The 25,274-nt window shown below is 38.1% G+C and overlaps 1 protein-coding gene across 1 annotated transcript; it reads right to left on the bottom strand.

Moving 5' to 3' along the window:
• Positions 1 to 12,766: 12,766 nt before the first annotated feature.
• On the bottom strand, positions 12,767 to 23,931 carry LOC127414855 (YTH domain-containing family protein 1-like). Its single transcript, XM_051653207.1, has 6 exons — positions 23,530 to 23,931; positions 22,932 to 22,956; positions 21,493 to 21,572; positions 19,510 to 21,144; positions 14,472 to 14,516; positions 12,767 to 14,341 (listed from the first exon to the last, which is right to left on the bottom strand). Exons 1-6 carry the CDS (start codon positions 23,554 to 23,556, stop codon positions 14,315 to 14,317), a joined length of 1,839 nt encoding a protein of 612 aa, XP_051509167.1. The 5' UTR covers positions 23,557 to 23,931; the 3' UTR covers positions 12,767 to 14,314.
• Between the last annotated feature and the right edge of the window lie 1,343 nt (positions 23,932 to 25,274).

Below are 25,274 nucleotides of genomic sequence, written 5' to 3'. Positions count from 1 at the left end.
TTTAAAATCAAGTTCAGTTATGTCAAATTAAACAAATTTATTTTGGAAACTATAGTAATGTATCAGCCAAGTTAGCTCATTCTTTATTGGGTAATATTAAGAAGTTTTATCATCACTTAATCGTTTTTTCACAAAAATATTTGTTTGCATTATTAAATAACTGAATTACAGTACTTGTATCACTTGACTGCCCCTGTAATTACTATGACTCTTTCTTTTCTCCTATTTTCTCTTTTTGGTATATTTTCTTTTGTCCATTCTTCTTAACACTCCTGAGAAAGGACAAGAAATTACCAACTTTATTTTTGTTGTATTTTTTTGAACAGGGTTCATGTCAGTTTAGCAAATGATATAAAACATGACAATATTCCTCCTACACCCGACAAATACCCCTAACAATTCTGATTAATTAGTAATCATCTACGTATGCAATTTAGCATGACTGGAAATTAGACTTCCAGTCCTGGAGCATGTGGAGGGGGTTGATGAATGCAATCAAGTATATTGTGATGAGGAGCAACACATCTGTTTAACAAGTGAGAGCTGATGGCCTAATTTGTTTATTCCACTCATTCGAATGCAAACATGATTCCATTAGCCATAAACATGTTCAGTAATAACAGACTGAGTGGAATCATGTTAATTACCTTTTCTTTTTCTTTTTTTTTTGGATCATACTGGTAATGCTGGATAAACAAATGACACTTTGCAGATTCATTCCAAAAACAGTTTTGTTCATGCTATTAAAATTAGAATGTTTGCTTTTCTAAGTGAATTTATCACTTAGTAAGCTGTAATGCAGCCAGGATTGCAAAATTACCACATTTTGCTACATCAAAACATATAATTTTCAAAGCCATATCATTAATGTAATGTTGGCTGCACTATAATAAATGACACATGTCCAAAACTCACCAAGTCCAAAAAATCACCAAATGACCTCGCTTAAAGGAAAATTTCGGGTTCAACACAAGATGGACTCAATCAACAGCATTTTTGTGGCATAATGTTGATTACAACAAAAATAATTTTGACTCATCCCTCCTTTTCTTTAAAAAAACAAACATCGAGGTTACAGTGAGGCACATACAATGGAAGTGAAATGGGGACAATTTTTGGAGAGTTTAAAGGCAGCAATGTGGAGCTTATAATTTTATAAAAGCATTTACATTAATTCATCTGTTAAAACTTGTGTATAATTTGAGCTGGAAAGTTGTTTAAATTTAGGTTTAAATTGTAATTTTTACAGTTACATTTTTAGGGTTTGTTGGCATTACATAATCATGACAACACATTTGTAAAATTGGCTATAACTGTACACAGAAAAGGTTAGTAAGCAATTTTATCACACTAAAGTTTTGTTTACATGCATATTATTTATGTCTTGTGACTATATTTTTGAAACAGTGAGTATTTTAACGTTTACGGATTGGCCCCATTCACTTCCATTGTAAATGCCTCACTGTAACCCAGATTTTATTTATTTATTTATTTATTTATTTAAAGAAAAGGAGGGGCAATTGAACCCAGAATATTCCTTTAAGTCAAGGACTCACATCCTATCTAACATAATACAAACAGTGGAGAGGACAGACTTCACAAATGATATGAGCACAGATCAGGCAAACACACACTATCAGTATTTCCTGAGCTTAAAGCACCCACTATTATTTTGCATTATTCTAAGTTCCTCCCCTTTCTTTAGTGAATTAAATACATATGCTGACTGGGAAATCAGAGAGAGAACAATGATAATAAAAATACACACATGCAACATATGAATAGCTGTTGATATTTTTCCAGATTACAGTAACAGACTCTAAACAAAATTAACATTTTTAGTGAAAGTAACCAAACAAATGAAATTATGCCATGAAGCATCATTTTTTTTCCTGTGCAGATAAAATCTAAAACAAAACAAAAACTACACTGTTAAAGATTTTCCCATCAAACAACTGTAAAGAACTGGCAGCAGGGTTGCCAGCAAGTTACTGCAAAATTAACAGTTTCTTGCTGTTGCTGAAATTTACAGTTTGCTACTGTTTTTCAAATACAACTTAAAGCTGTAGTTGCCAGCATCATACTGTAAAAATACAGTGTTTTACCGTTGTTGAAATTAACAGCTAAATTCCCAGCATGTACTGCAGCATGAATAAATTACTATTTACTGGTTTATTTTGACATTGTTTTTGTTGCAGTCTAAATTACTTGTATTTTAATGTTCAGCTTTTACTTTTTACATAAAAGTATGTTTGTTAATTGTCACCATTGTTGCATCTTGTATGTGATAGTTGATTTCTGTGTGTGACTTGTTAGCAACTCGTGTTATGCTGTAAATTCATCAAAAACATCAAACACTAAATATGCTGATATAATTTTGCTGAAATATCTTTTACTGTTTTTGTTTTTAAGTGTAATGCATCACTATCGTCACATATAGTGCCATTTGCAAGGTAGGATCAGAAATTCAGCCTGTCCTTAGGTTTTGTCTTCCAAGTAGCACAGCGCAATATCTTGTGTAAACACAAATTGACTGGCTGAAAAAACGTAATATTGCAATAAAGAAGGTCCAATGTGCCAGCTCAAGAGAACACTAATCACCATAATGGTGACTTCAAACAAAACACAACTACTGCTTACAAAACAACAACACTAAATAAAACTAAGACTTCTATTAAGTCTGAATAAAAACTTTTGTACATGCTTTTTTTTTTTTTTAATTACTTTATTTTTTATTTTGTAGCTCCAATGCATTGCCAAAGCATACATACTTATTCAATGGGTATTTCACCATAATAACCCACAATGCAGTGCTACAGTGTTATTTTACTGTGTACAGTTATTTTTTTATTTTATTTTTTTTTTTTATTTTTTTTTTTCATAAAAAAATATACTGTTCAGTCCTGGCAACATTTTACATTTACATTACTTCAAAGGTTGATTTATACTTTTTTATTATTATTATTATTATTTGACTTCTCATTAGGCAGACAAGTGAAGGCTGATGTGAGATGATAAAGAACAGAGGAGTTGGTCAGAAACATCATGAACACTAGCCATGTGCCACAAACTTGAATTTTCATGGGGAGTTTTAAAATATACGTTTCAAAATGTCACTAGATTTCAGCAAGATGATTATATGATTTTGAATGTTCATTTTCCCCTAATGCAACAGCTACTTACTGTAAAACTAGTCACTTCACAGTGAGTCTGCTCTTGATCTCCCAGAATGCAACATTTTTAACAGCAAACTATTGTATTTAAGAATCACAGTAGATTGCTGTAGGAATTTGGCCGCAAATTTACAGCATTTTTTCTTACTGGGTATGTAGCCTATTTACTTTATAACTATACTGTATGTTGTATAAATTTGACAGGACACAGTTTTACATATAAAACCTGAACATTTTCAAACATAACCATATTCTAGAAATTCAGTCTATTCTGTATACAAACTTTAGTTTATTGAAGAGTACCGGAAACTATATTCACAATCTTCTTCTTCCTCTTTCGGCTGCTCCCGTTAGGGGTCGCCACAGCGGACCATCCGTGATCCGCATATTTGACTTGGCACAGGTTTTACACCGGATGCCCTTCATGACGCAACCCCCATTGTCTGGGGGACTCTCACTCACACCTACGGGGCAATTTATAGTCTCCAGTTCACTTAACCTGTATGTTTTTGGACTTGTGGGGGAAACCGGAGCACCCGGAGGAAACCACACGAACAAGGGGAGAACATGCAAACTTAACAGAAAGGCCCAGTTGAGCTGGGACTCAAACCCGGGACACCAGAAACTATATTCACAATATCAATAAATATTCACAATTATATTTTTTCCCATCCTGATCCTTATGATACACATCTTTCCATGACATGTATCTCAGCTTCCAACTGCTGTCCCTGTGAAACTCCACCACATATCACCAGATTCACCCACTGGACTGTTGGCTGTGGGGAGATGGGGGTCCCTGAGTAGGAAGTGGGGTGAAAGTAAAACCCGTTGCTGAGCGACTGAATCATAGTTGCTATGGTGAACTTGAGTTGAGCAGCTGGTCCAATCAGATGAGACATGGAGGGCAGAGTGGATCTCATACTGAAGAGAGCGATGTAGAAACATGTGGGAGGAAGAGACGAAGAGAGACGGAGGGTGGGAGGAAAAGAGGAAAGTTGCAAAAAAAGATTTAGAAGAAGAGAGGACAGGACGAAAATAAGAGGGGAAGGAAGAATAGATAACAATGGATAAAAAAATGGATAAAAGAGACAAAAGAAAAGAAAGGAACTAGGTGTGATATGAAGAGCAAGAGCAAGTGAGTGGGAATGTGGAATACAGGAAACTCAAATGAGCTTTTTGAAAGTTAAAATAACTCGGCAGTTTAAATGTTGCAATTTTTACCTTTTAAAGAGCAATTTCTGCTTGATCTAAACCTAATAATGCATTTTGTTGACTTGAAACAAACCAGCTGATTTCGATGTTACCGCACAAAGCACGTTTTATATATATATATATATATATATATATATATATATATATATATATATATATATATATATATATATATATATATATATATTTTTTTTTTATTATTATTTATTTATTTATTTTTTCTTTTCTTTTTTTCAGCCGAAGTAAACTTCTTTGTTTTGTTAGTGGCTATAAACTTACATTAAAGGAATATTCCGGGTTCAATACAAGTTAAGCTCAATCGACAGCATTTGTGGCATAATGTTGATTACCACAAAAGATCATTTTGACTTGTTCCTCCTTTTCATAAAAAAAAGCAAAAATCTAAATTGCAATGAGGCACTTCCAACTGAAATGAATGGGACACATTTTTGGAGGGTTTAAAGTCAGAAATGTGAAGCTTATAATTTTATTAAAGCCCTTGCATTAATTCTACTGTTAAAAATTGTGTATTATATGAGCTGTAAAGTTGTTTAAATCGTCGTTTTTTCAGTCATTTAAGGGTCTGTTGACATTACATCGTCATGGCAACAAAGTTGTAAAATTGGCTATAACTTTGTTAAGAAAAGGTTAGTACGCGATTTTATCACACTAAAATCATGTTAACATTATTTTTAATGTCGTGTGGCTATACTTTTGAAACAGTGAGTATTTTAAAGTTTACGGATTGGCCCCTTATTCACTTCCATTGTAAGTGCCTCATTCCAACCCAGATTTTTCCTTTTTTTATTTTTTTATTTTTTATTTTTTTTAAAGAAAAGGAGGGACGAGTCAAAATGTATTTTTGTGGTAATCAATATTATGCCACAATTGCTGTCAAATGAGCTTAACTTGAATTGAACCTGGAATATTCTTTTAATGTTTGCTTAATTTATTTAATTGTCATTTGTTTCTGTGTGATTTAACAACAGACTGTGATGTTATCTGAGATTACATCTACATTTTGTAAAATGTTGTTCCTCCCAAATAATATACTGTACTCTCCAGGGATGACTGTAATAGCCATTTAATATGTTTTCATACTAATGTAAAATGACAAAAAGTGGTAGCATTCACCATCTAAAAAGGTCATATCCAGTAACAATCATTTATTAGGCCCAGTAAACGGGTTGGTCTAAAGGTTTTTTAATAATCCCTTAAAGAATACGAGGATACTTTGACCTCGCCAGCAGGGTTATATAATACATAACAGTAGAAGCAGGTGCAGGCAGTTACACCAACTCAATGGGCTCTCTCAGCTCTCATTCGTCTACATTATCTTGACTCCTCGTCAATGACAAAGCCGCTAAATCGCACCCCTACATCGCCAAAGCCTCCCTCCTGCAGTGACTTGTGTTTGTGGCGACGTCTTGTGATCGAGAGGCCCCGGTCGCGCTGTGGGGTGGATAGGCCGCTGAAGGAGCGTTAGAGCAGGGACACAAGGGATGAATGGTCAAGGCGTTATTGTAATGCAAAGACTCAACTCCTCCCTCGCACTGTGGAGAAGGAAGCAGGTTCAAAATATCGGTTCACGGGAAGAATAAATAACTGTTTCTCCGGTTGAAACACTATTCTTGGATTTTACACCTTTACAGTGGAACTGAGGGTGATTGAAAGTGAGGTGAATTGAAAACGGTGGATGGATTATAGTCTACTGTGGATAGAGAACTTCTAGGCTTCATAAATATTCCTAAATAACCATTTCACTTTATTTCCTACTACCCCGGCTCTTATCAAAAGTCGCGCGACTGAAAAATCGGGTTCAGTGGCAAAGATCTTCTATACCGATAGCACAACCCCCTCGTTTTTAACAGAGACAGTTACGGTCAACTAGCGTGTTACGACAGTAAATCACCGTTTGCGGATACCATACAATCGAATTGGGAGAGCCGTAAACTGACACCTACCTGTCGCAAAATTGTCCATGACTTCTCTTATGAAACAGCAACTTTATCGTAGTAAACTCAACCCATAGTTCTTTGGACAGTTTAGTGTAAACATGTTGAAGATTAGCGGACAATTTATGAAGTGATGAGTTTTTGTGATGTTTCCTCACAAAAGCAGTTTATTCAGCACACTGAAGCATCTTCTTTATAGTGTAACGCCCATAGAATGTCTATAGGCCCTTTCCCACCTACAGTCCAGGGCAGGGTTGCACCAGCTGTGCGTAAGGTCTCACTTAAGCTGAGACATAAAGTTAACACTAAGGGCTTAGTAACTACTAGTTAGTTTGTAACTAAGTCAGTGCTTAATTTGGTTGCACCACCTGTTCTTAAGGCAAGATTTAGCTAGTAGGTTGTAAGTTCTCTGTAAAGTAATGCATAGTGGCATAATATGACGTTTACCTGAATTGATCCAATAAACAGCCTTCAAATTTGTACACAGAACAGTTAAAATGCCGTGAATTTCAGTTTGATCTTATTACGGTTGATGTTCAAGCCTTGTTTGCTCACGTAACTGTCAGCTGTAATAAATTATAATCCATTAATAATATGATACATAATAAAAGTGGATTTGATAAATAGTAGCCTATATTTGCCCTGTGAATATAACAATATATAGGAACTGTATCTAAAATAAATAAATACTAATACAACAGGCTGGAAAAATAGACATTTATTCATTTTAATATCCTATATATATTTTGAATGTGTTGAAACTTGACACTACCGGGCAACGCACCCTGAAAACGGCACCATTAGATCGGTTTCATTCTGAAGAGCCGCTTAAAAGTAGTTTTTTCTCTCTCTCTCTCATAAATGTAAATGAGTGTAAATGTCAACATCATACTGTATGTTGAAAGGATTGATGCCTGTCACGCAAAACATGAGCTCATTGATGTCATTAAATGAGTCTGTTTTTTTATTCCAACCATTACTCCTGGTCGGAGGCTGCCGTAATTATTTAGTTTATATGTAGGGTTACATCCTACCTAAGTTTAATGGTGCAACGCTTGTGACTTAGTGTCCATTTATGCCATAACTAAACTAAGTTGTAACTTATGTATAGCTGGTGCAACCAACCCTTGTACTTTTCCTTTAGTAACTTTCTAGATGAGAACTCTACCACGTGGAATGGAACAACCGAGGAGAATTTTCCCCCGTTGCATTCGCATTGATAAAAGTTACCACCGTAGTGATGTAATCTAGTTTCGACCATTTTTCTTCTGACAAGGTTGGAACGCGCAATTCAATATAAACAACAACAAAATCCACAACATCGAAATCAACAACACCGACAGAGGACGCCGGGATCGGAGTTACACTTTTGTTAGGGCTGTTTTACACAAACTTTGGCTGCATCCAAAAACGTAGGCAGCTGCCTAATCAGTTAATGGTTTAAACGACAGCGTTTTTGGATGAATCGAACTCTAAAGGAAACTGGTCTCTGAACAGTTTAAAAGGCACCTTTTTTCATCCTACCTCAGCCCCTAAAGGCAGCATTTTCCTGTTTTCGGATGCAGTATTTGTCCTCATGTTACAGTTTAAACTGGGCATGAGAGCTGTGCATGCTGCAGCCGAAGTGAGATATGAGGTGAGGTGGTCAGACTGCCACAACACAGCACATGTTAAATTTAGTGGACAACATGTTGAAAGCACTATAAACCTATTTATCAACACAATCTTATACAATAAAGGCTTTAATGACTTAACATAAATTACTGTACTGAAATACTCACTCATTGACTTAAAAAATATGTCTTGATTATATAAGTTACCACACAGTAGCAGGCACGCAATACTTCCCTCATATAAACTAGATTTCATGATGGTTTAGTGTATAATAGAGTTCAATTACCCACTCTTGATAAACATATGATTATTGAAATCCATCATCCCAGGAAACATTTGATGTAGTTATCCAGAAATCACTTTATTTTCTGTACAGTCACACAGTTAAAAGTACAGATGCGATGAAAACTCAAAGCCTGTCTTATGATGAACACACACACACACACACACACACACACACACACACACGCACGCACGCGCGCGCAGATGATCCTCTTTGTATACTTTGTTGGTTTTATTTTATTTTTGTTAAGGATAGTGTAAAATTAGCACAATCCTCTGAGTAGCATGCTAGCAGTTATTTATTTACAATAGCGGTTGTGGACTCCTCTCCTTTCTCAATGTTTTGTGCATCATAGGTTTTTGACCAATCACAGGCTGCACCTCCCACAGTCTCCAACAGTCCTTATATGCCCCCAAAATACCATCTCCAGAGTAGGAGCTAAAAATCCCCCCAAAAAGGCTCCGAGGAACTACAGTTCCTTATAGGTGCAAAAGCGACGAAGCGTACTAGTCCTGGGGGAAGTACCTAAAACAGGCTTTAGTACTGCCAGTGGGAAAGGGCCTTATGGGACCACTGCGTTATGCTATTGTATGCTAAACTTGTAGGCTCACCTTGGTAAAAGGACTCTTGCAGTGCGCCAATTCAACATCAAATGCACTATTTGGACTCTTCCAATACGACTGAGCGCATGTTTTTTCTTATTTCATAGAAATTATTTTATTGCTTCTTTTAGACTTTGTTCTTTGTATTGATACATTTTCAGGCAAAATGTAAAGCAGACATTTACTATTTAATATATGATTAACTCAGCCCCTGAATACAACCTTAGCATTATTTTTGAGACAGTGGGAATTGCATGCCACTCTCTCTCCCTCTGTTGAAGATTGAAAATAAATCAGACATAAATCTATGAAGCAGTTGTGCATTTTGATAATCCGTGAACTGGACTTGACAGATTTACATTCACTGAGCACTTTATTAGGAACACCTGTACACCTACCTATTCATGCAATTATCTAATCAGCCAATCGTGTGGCAGAAGTGCAATGCATAAAACCATTAGAAAGGGGAAAAATTTAATCTTGGTGATTTCGACCGTGGCATGATTGTTGGTGCCAGAGGGACTGGTTTGAGTATTTCTGGTAACTCAGACAACCGCTCTGTACAATTGTAGTTAGCAGAATAGCATCTCAGAATGCACAACACGTGGATGGGCTACAACAGCAAAAGACCACGTCGGACATAGGACCATAATGTTCCTAATAATCTGCTCAGTGAGTGTATATTGTTATTACAGCTATATGGGCAATTTTGGGTAGCCTATACAGCAACTCAACTGAATGCAAAGGGCGCTAATGGCTCTCAGTCCTCCGAATGTCAGCCTCACTGGTTTTCAAGGACATCGTACTGATGGGATTTGGTGAACGGGAGGGGAGGGGGCCCTCGGTGCGGGTCATGACGTCACCGTGTCCGTGTAATCCTCTGGCGTTTGAGTCCTATCAGCAGAGGAGGGTAAGCGCGCGGGGACGCGAGGAATCGCTAATCTCTCCAGAGCCAAGACGCAAACGAGACCCTTTAACACTGCAGCAGAAGACGATTACGATTAAAAACGGGATACAATCAGCGGCTTTCAGCGTTAAAAGACAGACATGACCTCATTGCTCGTTGCGGGATGCAGGAGGGATACGGCGGCAGCTCAAAAGATGCTCGACGGAGAAAATGGAGCATCGTCTTTACGGGGACTGAGTCAATTTTGCTTGGTTTGGCGGTGATCATTTTATTATTATTATTTTTTTTTTAAGAATAAGCTTGGTTGTGTGCATAAACAAATGTACATTTGTGTATTTGGAGATTTTAAAAGGGTTCTGTTTGCAGTTTATGTAGTCTAACGGATGCACTACTGCAGTGGTCAGCAAAATGAATGAGATTCATAACAATGTGCGCCCTTCGGATGGACGTGCGGAGAGCTTTTCGACGCGCCGGTGGATGCTACCTCCTTTCATTCTGTCCGCAATGCAATTCCTTGGTTTACACTGATAAAATCCTGATGTGCTTTATTTGGGCATTGGGACATTTTTGGAATTCGAATTCCTAAACGTCTTGCTATTGAGGCACACACATTTCACAGACTCAAAAGAAGGGGCACAATAGAATTGAATTGAGGCTGCAGAACCTTAGGCTTCCAGAGCTGCATGGGGAGTGAATATAGGCCACTGATTAGCCTGCTCTGCGTATTTCTTAGAACAGACTGGTGCTTTGCACTATACTGTTTATTTTTTGACTGTGTTCCACCAGAAACAGAAAACGATATGGCCTGTAGAAACATAAGTATTTTTAACTGTCGATTGTTGGTGTTTTGTCAAAACGCATTACGACATCCCTCTTTGCGGTACTCTCTGAAGAGCAGCTTGCTCTGGTGTGTGTGCGTGCGTGTGCCTGTGCGGTTGCGCGCGTCATGGAGGGCGGTGACATGGGCCCGCCACTCTGCGTGTTCACGGCGGACCTTGATTTAATATCCATACAATTAAGGCACGCGGTGAATGCCAAGAGAGGGGCATTAAAAACTGCAAACCTGTCTCGGAATATGTGCGGCAATACGATAGATGCGCAGAATGTGAAGTGTCTAACTGAGTGAGGCCGCTTGGTTTGCGAGCGCATGATAGGAATATTAATTTTGGTAGCTGCAGGAATGTGGAATTCAAGTATTGTTTTATTTGATCACTAAGACTATATTCCATTAGTCTGTGAGACAATTTTCTTTAAATAATCAGTTAATTGATGGGTACGTACGTCCTCGGAGTTAAATTGCCTTACAGCATAAAACTGTAAGAGAGGGAAACCATGATTACATTACATTGAATGTCAGGACGGCATAGTGTAGCATTTGATAGTATTGGAATTTACTGTTTTTAAATATTGAACCAAAACTGTTTTAGACTTTTAGTATGCACAAAAAGTTTCGACCTGTCACATCTACACACTGACTTTCTGTTTACCTGTCAATAAAGCCTTCTTTTATACAAATCTGTCAACTGTCTAAGCCTTTTCGTTTTAGGTTATATTTTTGGCCTTGATCTACGCGAACACCACATAATCACCCTCTCCCCCACTTTTTATTATTTATATGGACTAGATGGATAAAAGCAAGATCACTTCACACAATCTATTCTGAATCCACACTTCTGAGGGAGAGACATTTTATTCCCATCCGTTCAATGATCAAATTCAACACCTTTTCCAACATTCCTTATCTGACCTTCAGGAAATCATATTACTATATATGTGGCCCATATAGCCCATATTGTCTTTGAGTGTTTATGATACTGATGTTCAATCTCCACAGTCTATGTTAATGCAACTGTTACGACACGATGCTTGCAGCTGAATAGTGTTCTTAACGTGCAGTAAATAAAATAATCTTTGCAAAATATAGCTGTTTCTCCCTGAACATGACAAACAAATAACATAGCCTTATAAATCTAATTACTTGTTAACATTTCAAAGATAAACCATTCTTGAACAAACTTTCACCTAAACTTTGCCCAGGTCAAAAGAGAAATACCATTGTTTATACCAAAAGCATGAGGTCAACAATTTTCATAATTAGTCCTATTTCTATGTTGTTTATATATATAGATAGCAAAAATCATTGGTATTTCCACACAACCATGGACATCAAAGGAATAGTTCATCCAAAAATGAAAATTCTCTCATCATTTCCTCATCTTTATGCCATCCCTGATGTGCATGACTTTCTTTCTTCAGCAGAACACAAATAAAGATTTTTAAGAAGAATCTCTCAGCTCGTTTGATCCATAGTGCAAGTGAATGGATGCCAACGTTTTGATGCTCCAAAAATCACATAGGTCAGAATAAAAGTAATCCAAAAGACAGCAGTGGTTAATATCTTCAGAAGCAATTTGATAGGTGTGGGTGAGAAACAGATAAATATTTTACTATAAATTCTCCTCACTGCTCAGTCAATCTCCACTTTAACTTTCTTCTTCTTGTGTTTTTGGTGATTCACATTCTTCACACATACACCCCTTACTGGGCAGAGGAGAATTTCTAGCAAAAATTGACTTAAATATTGATCTGTTTCTCACCCACACTCATCATATCACTTCTGAAGATATGGATTTAACCACTGGAGTCATATGGATTACTTTTATGCTGACCTGTGATTTTTGGAACATCAACATTTTGGCACCCATTCACTTGCATTGTATGGACCTAAAGAGATACTGGATTATTATGATAAATATATATATATATATATATATATATATACTTCCAACAAATCTTGAAAACGAGCATGTTGTTGATACTATTCTGCTTTTCTACCCCAAATAAATCTATCAGGTGAATGTGAGTGGTTTAAATGGGTCATCCAATTTTTTTTTTCTTTATATTTAGCATCTCTGTGTGAAAAAAAAAAAATTACCTTCCCGATCTATCACTGTGACAGTAAAGTACCAACATAGACATTCTCACAAGGCAGTAAAAGAACAGCTTCAAACACCAACTACACCAGATAGTATTATTTTAATGATCAAATCTAAGAACGTGATAGATAGTGACCTTCCAATACAATGCATATTCATTTCAGGGGTGACTTAAATGTTTGTCTTTTTTAATATTTTTAGTATTTCATATATTTTCATGAATCTTTTGTTATATGACTATAGAAATCTGAAACCCTCACATGGTTCAATTCCACTCTCCCACACACAAACACACAAAACAGCAAGCAGATCCTAGAAAATCACGCACAGAAACCATATACTCTTTTTTTTTTTTTTTTCTCTTACTTTTAACAGTAAATCAGTAACATTAATTTTCAGGTTACACGTTTTGAGGCGTTCTTCATTATTGTTATAATTATATGATCCTACGTTAAAGCTTAGCAATATACTGAGAAAATGGGGGAGGAAAAAAGGTGATAAAATGAAATCTGTTAAGAAAGAACAAGGAACAAAAAAAAAGGTGATGCATCTAAAGTGTTTACAAATGAAAGCAGTGAATTGCTACATCTCTCAGATTGGCTTAAAGAAACAGCGACCTCTGCTGGGCGGGGTTTGGAACAGTAAGTAGTAACATTTCTGCTCTTTTAACAAGTAGGTATGTGAACAGAGTCTGAGCACTGGGCTCTGAACCGTAACTAAAACATTAGTTTTACATTTTTGTTAGTCCAGTCAGTGACAATGTCGACTTCCCTTGGGTAAGGACACATGGGATGTCTTCTCCCTGATAATGCTGTTTCAATTGAGGTATAGAACAGCCATTATTAAACAGTTTTGATGACACCGTAGCTTTAAAATGTTAAGGCTCCAAGCAGGAAAAACAGAAAGAAAAAAAAAAAAAAGTTCCAAGAATCGTGACATACGTGGCTCGTCACTAAACAAAGAAAGTCAAGTGTTACATAATTCAAAAATATAGTTTTTTTTTTTTTTATAGCATCATCTCATCATGTCAAGACACATTTCATTGTCCCTTCTACGCAGTTACACGATACTCCATGAATGGGTTCAAACACCCTCTGGATCTACAGAACATAAAACTGGCCCATTACAGTTAATGATGCTGGAGATACCCCCTCCCCCTCGACCCGAGAGGAGTCTGAACATGTCCCCTCAACTGTCCATCTGACATGCACTCACCCTGCCTGATACACACACATATCACAACATTCAAAACCCACTCATTTCAGTTAACCACCTCTGAAGGGCAAAAATGAGGAGCACTGTGGCTGAGAAAAAAAAAAAAAAAAAACCTTGTGCCAGATATTGGTTGGTCAAAGGGGGGAGGGAGGTGTATGAAAACAATGCCAAATGATAGAAAAGAAAAGAAAGAAAAATCAAAGTGACGTGACTAAGAGGCTCTAACCGACTTCAGCCCCCACAGGTGAAGCCAAATGCGCAGAGGCTCGAGTCTGACGCTGGCTGAAGTCACCAGAATTAAATAGAAAAACAATGATTGTTTATTTGTTTAAATTTCATATTGTGTCCTTTTAAATTTAATTTTCAAATGGTCAGTCCTAAAACAACTGTTCATCAGCTATAGGGGGCAGCCTTCTATTCTTTACTTCGGTTCTGGCGTTCCTAGAGAGAGAGAGAGAGAGAGAGGGAGAGAGAGAGATTAGTACAAAATCAAAAACAAGCAAGTCAGAAAAGCTTTATTCTGTGCAGATACAAGCTCTGCGTTTCCTTTTTAAAAGAAAGAAAAGCTTACTTGATCCAGACGGGATCGGTTCTGGAGAGGAACAGGCTCTATGGTCTGCCAATGGAGATGAAAGAAAAATATTAAAATCGGTAATCATTCACCACACATCAAAAGCCACAAGCCATTTGTCTTAAATCAAATAAAAATGACAGTAACTTAATTCCCAACAATCCCATTTTCTTATTTAACAGACTGTCTGTTTCAGAATTTCACAAATAATTTACAGTGAATAAGACTTTTATAAATGTAATTTTACTTAATGTAAAGAAGTAAAACAAAAAGCAGTTTAAGAGTGTAAATTTAAGAGTTAAAAAGCAGTTTATGTTGTCCTACAATGTCACTAAAGGCCTTATTGGCAAAATATCATTTCAAGTTTGATACTTGACAAAATTAGCAGCTCAGTATTGAAACCTCCTGCTACTGATCAAAAGATCATAGACCGAATAATGTCCAAATTGAAGCACCAAACAGCAAAAGCAGAATTCATTATTATGAATGAAGCAGGTACATCAGCACCGATTTAATATAAAACATAAAAAAATATGAAAAATGTAAAAGATTTACATTTGAGTTACATAATTACTGTCAAATATTTCATCCCATCACATGCCATACAAAGTTCTTTGGTTAATCACCACTTATGATCATTCACCTCAACAGGGTCAGTATATGCATCACGAAACCTTAAACAAAACCCTTATGAAAACAGTCTGCAAAACTGTTAAAAACAAATGTCACATTCCCATACATATCAATGCAGCTTTTGAAAAAATGTAAACATGGGTTGATGACATGATGCATTCTTATTCTGGCCTTATGTATTTTATTGTTTTTTTCATTCAAACAAATATATATATATATATATATATATAAAATGTTTTAGAAGTAGCATGTATATGCAGTACCTCTAAAATATATGTAACCACTTTTAAGTTTCCCATGTTTTTTTGTTATAAGTAAGGATGTCCCGGTGCCATGTTAGTACTGATACTTCATTTTTGGTACTCACCGATATGGAGTCTGACACCTGTTTTTTTGTTTTATTTTTTCTTAACTCGATATCAACAGTTTATTTCAATTTTATCATCAAAATGTTGTTTAAATAAATGAATTCATTAAAACTTTAATCAAATGTAAATATAACAATGAAATATCAACATACTATTGTATAATTTTTTATCAAATGAAGTGCTTTTATACAGAACCTCACAGCACAATCCAAAATACAAGTTATTTTTGTCAAATAAAGTGCAACACTACAGAGCATCACAGATATGAGATATTGCTTAAATTTAATACAATTACTATTGATTTATTATTATTATATGTAATAGTTGCAGTAATACAGTGAATATAACATAACTTTATAATAGTGATACATTTCTGTCATTCTTTTTTTCATGTTTCGTTGCCGTCGCGTGACGTAAGCGCAATGGCGTGTTCACGCGAGAAGTCAGAAGAGCGCAATTTGTATACAACAGAGGAACAAACATTACCTGTGAGTTAGGTCATTTTTAATCCAGCGCTGGCCGGAAACAAAGCTTTTAAGTTAAAAACGTTTTAATTATCGTTTTGTTTCAAACCTATCGGTTTGCTTTAGGGATGGGCATTCATCAATAATTTGTTATTTGAATATTTAAGCTAATAAAAAACGAGTATTCGAATATTCTATTATTTAAATTAAGGTAATTAATGAGAAAGAGACGTTGTAAAATTACATTTTTAGTCATAAAGGTTGCGTCACCATAAAAAAAACAAGATTCTAATTACATCCAAAACAAGCTTATATCATGTCCTGTGTTTTTTGTTTTGTTTTTGAAAATATTTAAACAAGCAATGCGTGAAAACAATATATAGAATGAAAGCATTTAAGCTCACGCAAAGCGAAGAAAAAGAAACCGCTAATGAAGTAGACTGACGCAATTAACGTACAGGACGACTATAAACACTTGGCATATAATAGTTATGTTTATATTGTATCTCATATCATGTTTTTGTTTAGAAAAACTTTGCATATCCACATGCTCAGTAAACTATACTCATTTATACACACCAATTTAATTGATGGAATATCAATTAAATAGCAAAGTCTTTCTCGGATGCCATGTTTGTTGTTTACAGAAGTGTCACGGGGATTACGTTGCAACAGGGATGCTGCTTTCTGACGAGTTGCACATATACGGGAGTAAAGAGTACACCGCTTATCCAGTACATTTAAACAGGAACCCAGCTTTCTCGCAGTAAGCCACATTCTCGCAATAACCCGCTTTTTGGTGTCCATCTAAATGTACTGACAGAACCGTTTGCTTATCAAATGTGATCAACTTGTGTCCACACTCAACTGCGCCACCCAGTGCATTCTGTTATAACTGCCAGTTTTAGTTTGTGTGTTCAGGATTTAACATGCATCTCACTGCATATATGGCCAGCAAAGCGAAACTTTGCGAAATTCGAATAATTATTGCAGAAAGAATACTCGAGTATTTGACTACTCCTGCACATCCCTAGTTTGCTTCAGAAGACATTAATTGATCAACTGGAGTCGTGTGGATTAATTTTATGCTGCCTAAATATGCCTTTTGGACCATCAAATAGCCAGCAGCCTGATGGCACCTGTTTACTTGCATTGTATGGACAAAAAGAGCTGAAACGTGCTTATAACAATCTTCACTTCGGTTCTGCAGAAGAAGGAAAGTCATACACATCTGCGATGGCTTAAAGGTAAGTAAATCATGATAGAACTGTTATTTTTGGGCGAACTGTTCATTTAATTAAATAATTATGTAGTCTATGTGTACCTCACACTACAAAGTGAATTTGAGCTCTGTTCCCTGTCATCTGCTACAAACAGAGCGCTCAACACTCATTACTTTTTTTCCTTGTATGAGTAATGGTGGAGCTTAAAAAGGTACGTGCAGCAGGCATAGGCGCAACACGGTCTCCACACATTTACAAGTGCTCACATTTGAAGGGCGCCACACATGCAAACTATATATTTATCTTCAGGGGCAGGTTTACAATTTCTGAGGCCCCAAGCAACTGACCTACCAATTTAGATTGTGATATTGCTTAAATACAACAGTTCAATGAAGTAAATTTAAAACAATTAGGAAAAACTGAGTACGGTCACAAAAAACGCATTTGTGCATGGAACTACTTTCTTACGGCAGAATCTGCCGTTGCTGGTTCAAACCAAATGATGCATCCAAGCCTCTCAAAAACATAACTTCAGAACTACTAGTATCACAGCTTGGGCTGTTTCTAACATGTTATTGGAGAAACAAGGATGTGTGTGAGAGAGAGACAGAGAGAGAGAGAGAGAGAGAGAGAGATGGAACGTGTGCGATCACCTGGTGATGCTGTAGTCTCTTAATCAGCTTTCTGAAGATAATGTCATTTTGGCAAAATGCACCCTATTTTCTCAGTGGAAAAATAGCCGTCCAAGCGGGGGTCTTCCTCTCTATTTCGCGGTAGCCGGTGCGCAAGAGTTTTTCACTATAGAAACCACAATGTCCACCGTTTTGTCCTCTCCAATGTGGAAAGTCCGGTAAGATGTAAGCGCCTTGAGTTTGTGTAATTAATCAATCTGTTGTGTCTCTAAGCTGTGAGAAGCCTTAATGCTGCAGTTGTTAGTTTCAAGCCGTTTAAAGCTATTTCCTAGCTTTAGTAGTGTAGCGATCATGGAAGTGCTGTTGAATATAAACACTGAGTGATGCTGACTCACTTCACGTCACCAACTGGCTCATATTACACAAAAAAATGGTCTTTTGCCTCCACCTGCTGGCTAAAATATGTAATGTCACAATATTAAATGTAAAGAGACAGATATAGAGTACACATCTGCACTGCTCTTACACTTTAGTTTAGAACGGCACAAACACAAGCGGAGTGATACACACAGTGAAACGTCCGAGTGATTATGGTGTGAGACCATCAGCACTTATGGAACGTCTCTCGTCCAATCAGATTCGAGGACCGGAACTAACTGCTGTATATTTCTTTTCATAAATTACAAACACGAACACAAAGTCCTACTTGAAAAACTGTCCCAAACCCTGCGGACCTCCAATGTGAACCGCTCTAAGAGCGCCGACAACAGCGTGTTCGCACGTGTACCCAGAACATCACGTCACCCCCTCAAGCATTTTTTGCGGAGCTTTCCTACCGGGGCGGGGGCCCCCCCCACACTTGCGTGGCTTGCATGGTGGTTAAAACCGCTACTGTTTATCTCACTAAATTGCAGATATTAAATAATCTCACTAGGACATAACATGATTTTAATGTGCACTGCATGTTCACCTAATAACATTCGTATGTCAGATGGTATCGGACCATTTTTCTCAGCACGAGCATGGTATCGGACCCGATTCCATCCCTAGTTATAAGTCATTTTTTTCACATATAACGTGTTAAAACATCATGTGGTGTGACCGTCCACCCATAATTTCTCATTTGAAAATCTATTTAAAAGCACTAAAAAGTATTTATTTTTGGCATAATTCCATAACTGTTCTGTATGTGCAAAACCCTGATGCATTTTCATCATTATTTCCATTATAATACATACATAACTGTTGTCTCAGGAGGATTGTTTTATTTAATTATCATGTGGTACGACCGACACAAAAATGCCATTTTGAGACTTTATTTTTGAAAGGACCAGAAGTAACATCATACAGCGGCATGCAAAGGACACCTGGATACATGATGAAAGTCATTACCATGCTTTAACTTTTGGAAAATAATCACCTTTTAATCTGCTGGTGTGTTGTTGCCAAAATTGACCATCATGTGGTCATCATGTAGTCAATAATCAAATTGTGTTTTATCATAAAATCTATAATTTGATTATATAGTTATTAGATTAAAAAGTTTTGCTGAGGTGACCAATTCTTTTGCCTTTAAATTTGACTGAATAAGAAAAACGTCATGTGGTACGACCAATGCTGAACATTGTCTATTGGTTTTCAACTTTATATACTTCCACGTCTAACTCAGAAATCATATATATTAATTTTAATTAGAAAGACTGATGTGTGCACATTACCTTTCTTACCACCTCTTCCTCCTCCTGACGTTTCTCATAGTGTGAGAAGTCATCGAAGATGGAGGTGGTATGTTTGTAGGTGGCGATGATCTTCAGGACCTGCTTGGCCTTCTCCAGAGGCACCTCTTGTGTGTCACGGGAGTTTGTCACGGGCTTGTTGTCATTGTTCTCCAGTCGGATATGCCTGAGCTGGCTATTGGGCACGTCTTTAACAAACAGCCAGTCCACATCAAATTTGCCCTTCCACTTGTCCTGTGCCCAAACGCCGGCGCTGGTGCCGTAGTCTACAGGCGAGCGCATCTCCGCCACGCCACAGAAGTGTCCGCTGCCGTTAACACTGAACAGCAGATAGACGGGACCTTTGCCGTTGATCGCACGAAAAGCAGAATCCAGCCGTTTGTTACCATGTTCCGTGCTGCACCAGATGGAGTACTTGATGGAGCGGTGGATGTCGTCCTCCGAGTAACTCTTAATAATGAATACCCGACCATTTTTCAGGTTCCAATCAAATTCCTTGGGGTTGTAGCTGTGCGCTGCACGGAGCTTTTCCAGGACCGGGTGGGACTCAATGATACCGGAGCCTGGAGGACCACCTCCGCCGCCGTTACCTACCCCTCCACCACTTGAGGAGCCACTACTGTCCATGCTGCCACCACCGCCGTAACCAGGGTTACGGTTGCGTGGGGCAACCCATCGGGTTTGAGGGGGAGGAGCTGGGGTGTGGTTATGGTAAGAATGTGGAGTGGGCGGGCCCTGCATAGCCATCTGCTGGGCAAGTGATTGGGCAGCTGGCATGGGAGGCTGAGGTGGGGGTGGGAGCCCGTGATGGTGAGGTGGTAGGTGACCCTGGGAGTGGAGGGGAGGCTGCTGCTGGTGGTGGGGGGGCAGTGGGGAGGCCACTTTAGTCACAGGCCCCTTATTGTCCCAAGTGCCAATGTCCATGTTATGTTTGATGGGTGGCGGGGGCAGGGTGCCTCCAGCCATGGGCATCCCTGGCTTACTCTTCACCTTCAGCTGCTGAGGCTTGGCTGGCTTGCTAGCGATGGCTGCCCAGGATGTGGGTTTGGGGGGTGGCATGCCTATAGGTGTTCCACCATTACCAGTGGCCACTGCTGCAGCCACTGGCCCTCCACCAATAACTGAGCCCACCGTTTTCACTCCTGATCCACCTCCTGTCACATCACCACCAATCTTTAGCCCCACCATGCCCTGCTCCAAGCTGTTCATACCTGGTGCTTTGTTCAGTGTGTCATTAGGGAAGCCTGTTTGCCCGTCCGGCACCAGGGTGCCTCCAAGAGAACTGGGCGGGTAACTGTAACTGCCCCCATATGCAGAGCTCTGAGTCTGTTGGCCCTGGGAACCGCTAGTACCCCAGGCAGAAAATGCAGGGTTCTCTGGAAAAAAGTTAAAACGGTGGGGATAGATGCTACTACCTAGACCTCCCGGCTGTCCAAACACAGTGTCATGCATGAAGTGGTGGTCTCCATTGCTGAGGGGGGCATATGGTGTGAGGTATGGGATTGGCGGGTCTCCGCCCGTGGACCAGGGGGCCTCGCTGAGAGGGTATGGGAACCCAATGGAGGGGGCATAGTAGCTGGACAGGTATGGGTCAGTCATAGATTGGTAACTGTTATTCTGAGGGATAACCAAAAATATGACTGTTAGAATTGATTTAATAATGACAAATGTAAAATAGAACTCCATAGAGGATTAAAAACAGATTTAAACTTCCCTTCTTCTGAACTATTAGAAATGGAACTGACTTTATATTTCTTAGCAATGTCTTTTAAACCTCGACAAATTAAAATGAATGATTTAATGGATGACTACAACCAGCTATTTTCAAAAGAAAGAGATTGTTAAAATATACCAGGTAAATTTGATGAATTTCCTGCTTTTCCAGACCCAAGACAAATACAAATTAAAATACATGTACGCACGCATGCACGCACACACACACACACACACACACACTTGTCTCACCGGATTAGACTGGCCGGTGAGGTATGGTTCAAAGTCATTGTCGTGGACTGTTTCCTTTTGATGGAGAGAGCCATTTTGCACTGAAATAAAGAATCATTATTTCAATCAGTACATCTAACAACAAACCCATAAAACATCTTATAGCCTACAGCTTTATCTGTGCCTTATAAGATATTAGTTAACATAGTGTCCCATTCAACTTTTATATCAGAAGAGCTTCACTGAATGATGCATGCTTACAGTAATATGCATCTCACACTACTGATCTCAGTGAGTCATGCACCACATGTTCTGTCTGACAACCACTATGAAGAGGACAGTCCAAAATCTACTGACTGAGACTCATAACTAATCAGTTTCACACATAAGCCCAAAGGGAGCAAATCCACAAATGCAACAGTCAATGCTACTGAATTCTGAAGCATAATCTATTTAATGTGTTCACAATGCCAAGCTTTGAAGCTTATTGATATGTCAGCATAGTCAGCGTTAATTCAACAGTTTGCTGATTGCTCTTGGGCTCCATGAGGAGGTATGGCTCCATCAGGCGATGGATGTAAATACCCATTTAGCTCTCCGACAACATTTGGATAAACTATGACCACCAGCACAGCAAGCAGGTCTTGACTTGATTCATAGAGAATGAATGCCCAAATTTTACCAGCAGGCCACAGTGATGAGTTTCCCAATATTTACAGATAAGTTAGACCTTTAAATTTGTCAAAAGTTTAATACAAGTTTAGCTCAATCAACAGCATTTGTGACTGTTGATTAACACAAAAATTTCAACTCAAAAGCAAATCACTGGTACAGTGAGGCACTTACAGTGGAAGCAAATGGGGCCAGTCCATAAACATACACACTGTTTCTAAGATAAAGCCAAAAGATGTAAACATTCTCTGTTAACATGATTTTAGTGTGATAAAATGAGGGATTTGTCTGCGTTACTCCATTTACCAGATTACAGGGTTTACCTGTGTTACGTTGCCATGAACACAAAGTTGTAATATTGGATATAACTTTACACAGAAAAGGTTAGTAGGTGATTTTGTCTCACCAACATAACCATGTTAACATGTATAATGTTAACGCTATCATTTTAAGACATTGTGATTTTTTATGTTTATTGACTGGCCCCATTCACTTCCATTGTGTGTTAACTGTAACCGTGATTTGTCCTTTTTTTTTTTTTTTTTTCTAAATAAATGAGGGACAAGTGTAATCAACATTATGCCACAAATGCTGTTGATTGAGCTAATATTGTACTGAACCCGGAATATTCCTTTAATTGGAAGTTTGCATCCGGAGACACTTCGTCTAACATCCAATATGTAATTGAGAACCTTTAATTTTTAATTCTGTACAAACATTTTTTATATAGAGGGATATATTACATCTAAGATGCATAAACAAGCGTCTACCGTTTCAGGCAAACTCACCTTTACCGTCTTGCCCTTTCGATGTCTTCCCATTCAGTCGGCAGAGGTGAATAGAAATACAAAAACAAAATAAACATTAACACGTCTGAATTAATGCTACAAGCTTAAGATGTAAAAACACTTGCAATATTTCATGATCTTGATGCACTTCGACTCCATAAGAGCATCACAAATCAATACACTATCGGGGTCGCTCGCCATTCCCTATTAAAGAGAAATTGGTGTTTAAATAGATATTTATCCATACAATGAGCGATATACTTCGTCGGCCACGCACATCAGCATGAGTCCAGTGAAACTGGTTCTAACTCTCGGAAGCTGATGTTAGAGATTCTGCGCTAAATTAAGTTTTATCTTGATGGCACACTGGAGCAAAACGCATTTAGCGATCTGTCGTGCTACGGACGGGAACGGTTTGATATAATTTTAAACACAAGCTTATTAAACGAGTGAAAAATGCTAACTCTTTAGCCATCGCGCCTATGAGAAGCAGCTGAGAGGCAGATGCCCTTAATGTCTCGGCAGAAGCGGCGGAAGCTGGACGCGCATCCCCTGCTCCTCCTAAAGGCCTCGCCGAAGCCGTGCCACTCCAACCTACCTGTGGGTCAATACCGGTTGTAGACATAATTCATCAAGAGAGTCCCTTTAAATTCAGCAGGAGTCTTAAAAAGAAAAAGCAGCAGCAGTGGCGGGGGTGCTGGGTTTAACCCGAAGCCAGTGGGTTCCTCTCGGCTCCGTACAAGCTGAACTGCGCTTTTTTTCAGCAAGTTCCACGACTTGATTCCGGTGATCTGGTCCTCTCGGGCGCACTAAAAGTCCAGCCTGAAGATGTTTCTGCCCGTATCAGAGGCTCTTCGTTTTTTTTTTTTTTTTTAAATCCAATGCTGTCACACGGTGTGTGTGTAATTTTTTTAAGTGCATATATGTATTTTTTTATTTCTTTTTTTCCTCCTCCAAGCCCGCAGTTATTTTGCACCTCTGTTCACTTCCGCCCAATGGCCGCTCCATCCGGGATCTGGGCAGAGGTACTGACGCCACATAGACCGGGTGGCCACGCGGAGGTGATGAACCTGAGAGTACCTAAAATCATGATCTTCAATTTGCTGTTTACCCCTACCCCTACTTTTAACATTCACCACACTTTCTGGTTTGCGATTAAGAAATGTAATTGTCAGTGTAGCAGTCATAGAAACTTGTTGCCATAAATGAAGTTTCTTTTATTTTAGAGAGAATTTCTTTCTTTCTTTTTTTTTTCTTTTTTTTTAACTGTCATAAATCATCCCGTAGATGCTGAGGACCAGAATGGAGAATATCGCAATTTAATTGCGTATTTAGTTCTGGGTGTTCAAATGTCCTTTTTTCCCTGCTAACCATTGTGCTGTATAAACTTAAAGGGATAGTTCACCCAAAACGGAAAATTCTCTCATGATTTACTCACCCTCATGCCATCCTAGTTGTCTATGACTTTCTTTCTTCACTAGAACACAAGAAGATTTTTAGAATATCTCACCTCTGTAGTGGTTAAATTCATATAATCAGAAGCTATATACTAGGTGTGGGTGAGAAACAGATCAATATTTAAGTTCTTTTTTCCCTTTAACATTCTGAAAGTGAAAGTGGAGATTTATAGTAAAAAGGACTTAAATATTGATCTGTTTCTCACCCAAAGTGATTGCATCGCTTTTCGAAGACATATTAAATCACTGGTGTCATAAAGATTAATTTTATGCTGCCTTTATGTGATTTTTGGAGCTTGAAATATCTGGTCACCATTAACTTGCATTGTATGGATCTACAGAGCTGAGATATTCTTCTAAAAATCTTTATGTTCTACAAAAGAAAGTCAAAAACATCTAGGATGGCATGAACGTGAGTAAATGATGAGAGTATTTTCATTTGAGGGTGAACTATCCCTATAACAGTCTGGTTTCTTTTGAGGCATCCATCAGTCTGTACTGACTTCCCTCATATCTTTAGACATACATATTGTATCAAATGTTATTGACAGTTTTGGTGACCCAACTTATGACCTTCTTTTGTCCAAGAACTGTCCATTTGTGAGCCATTTTAAATCTTTTACCTGCATGGGCAGCTGGAAATGTAGGCTACTGTTTTATTATAAGCCATGCCACCACTCACATTTAACATTTACATTTTCAGTGTTAAAAGAATGTATTTCACAATCACTGAGCACTAGGTGACTTAAAGGTCATCCTTGTAAAGGTTATACAATCTAGCTAATTGATATTTAGTTTGATCTTACTCAGAGATGGGTGAGAGGGGAGTCTCTCTGTTTTAGTTTTGAAGTGGGGAACTACATAGGGGACTGAAAGCATGCAGGGA

Source organism: Myxocyprinus asiaticus, chromosome 24 (genome assembly GCF_019703515.2).
Source record: "Myxocyprinus asiaticus isolate MX2 ecotype Aquarium Trade chromosome 24, UBuf_Myxa_2, whole genome shotgun sequence".
In the NCBI taxonomy this organism is placed as follows: Eukaryota; Metazoa; Chordata; class Actinopteri; order Cypriniformes; family Catostomidae; genus Myxocyprinus; species Myxocyprinus asiaticus.
The sequence above is the reverse complement of the archived record's forward strand: the minus strand, read 5'-3'. Positions and strand labels throughout refer to the sequence as shown.

Excerpts from the sequence above, each read along its gene's own strand:
- LOC127414855 (XM_051653207.1), bottom strand. The coding sequence starts at position 23,556 with ATGTCTACAACCGGTATTGACCCACAG. Across the intron at positions 22,957-23,529 it reads CAACCGGTATTGACCCACAG|ACATCGAAAGGGCAAGACGG; the intron begins GTAGGTTGGAGT and ends CTGAATGGGAAG. Across the intron at positions 14,342-14,471 it reads ACCGATCCCGTCTGGATCAA|GAACGCCAGAACCGAAGTAA; the intron begins GTAAGCTTTTCT and ends CTCTCTCTCTAG.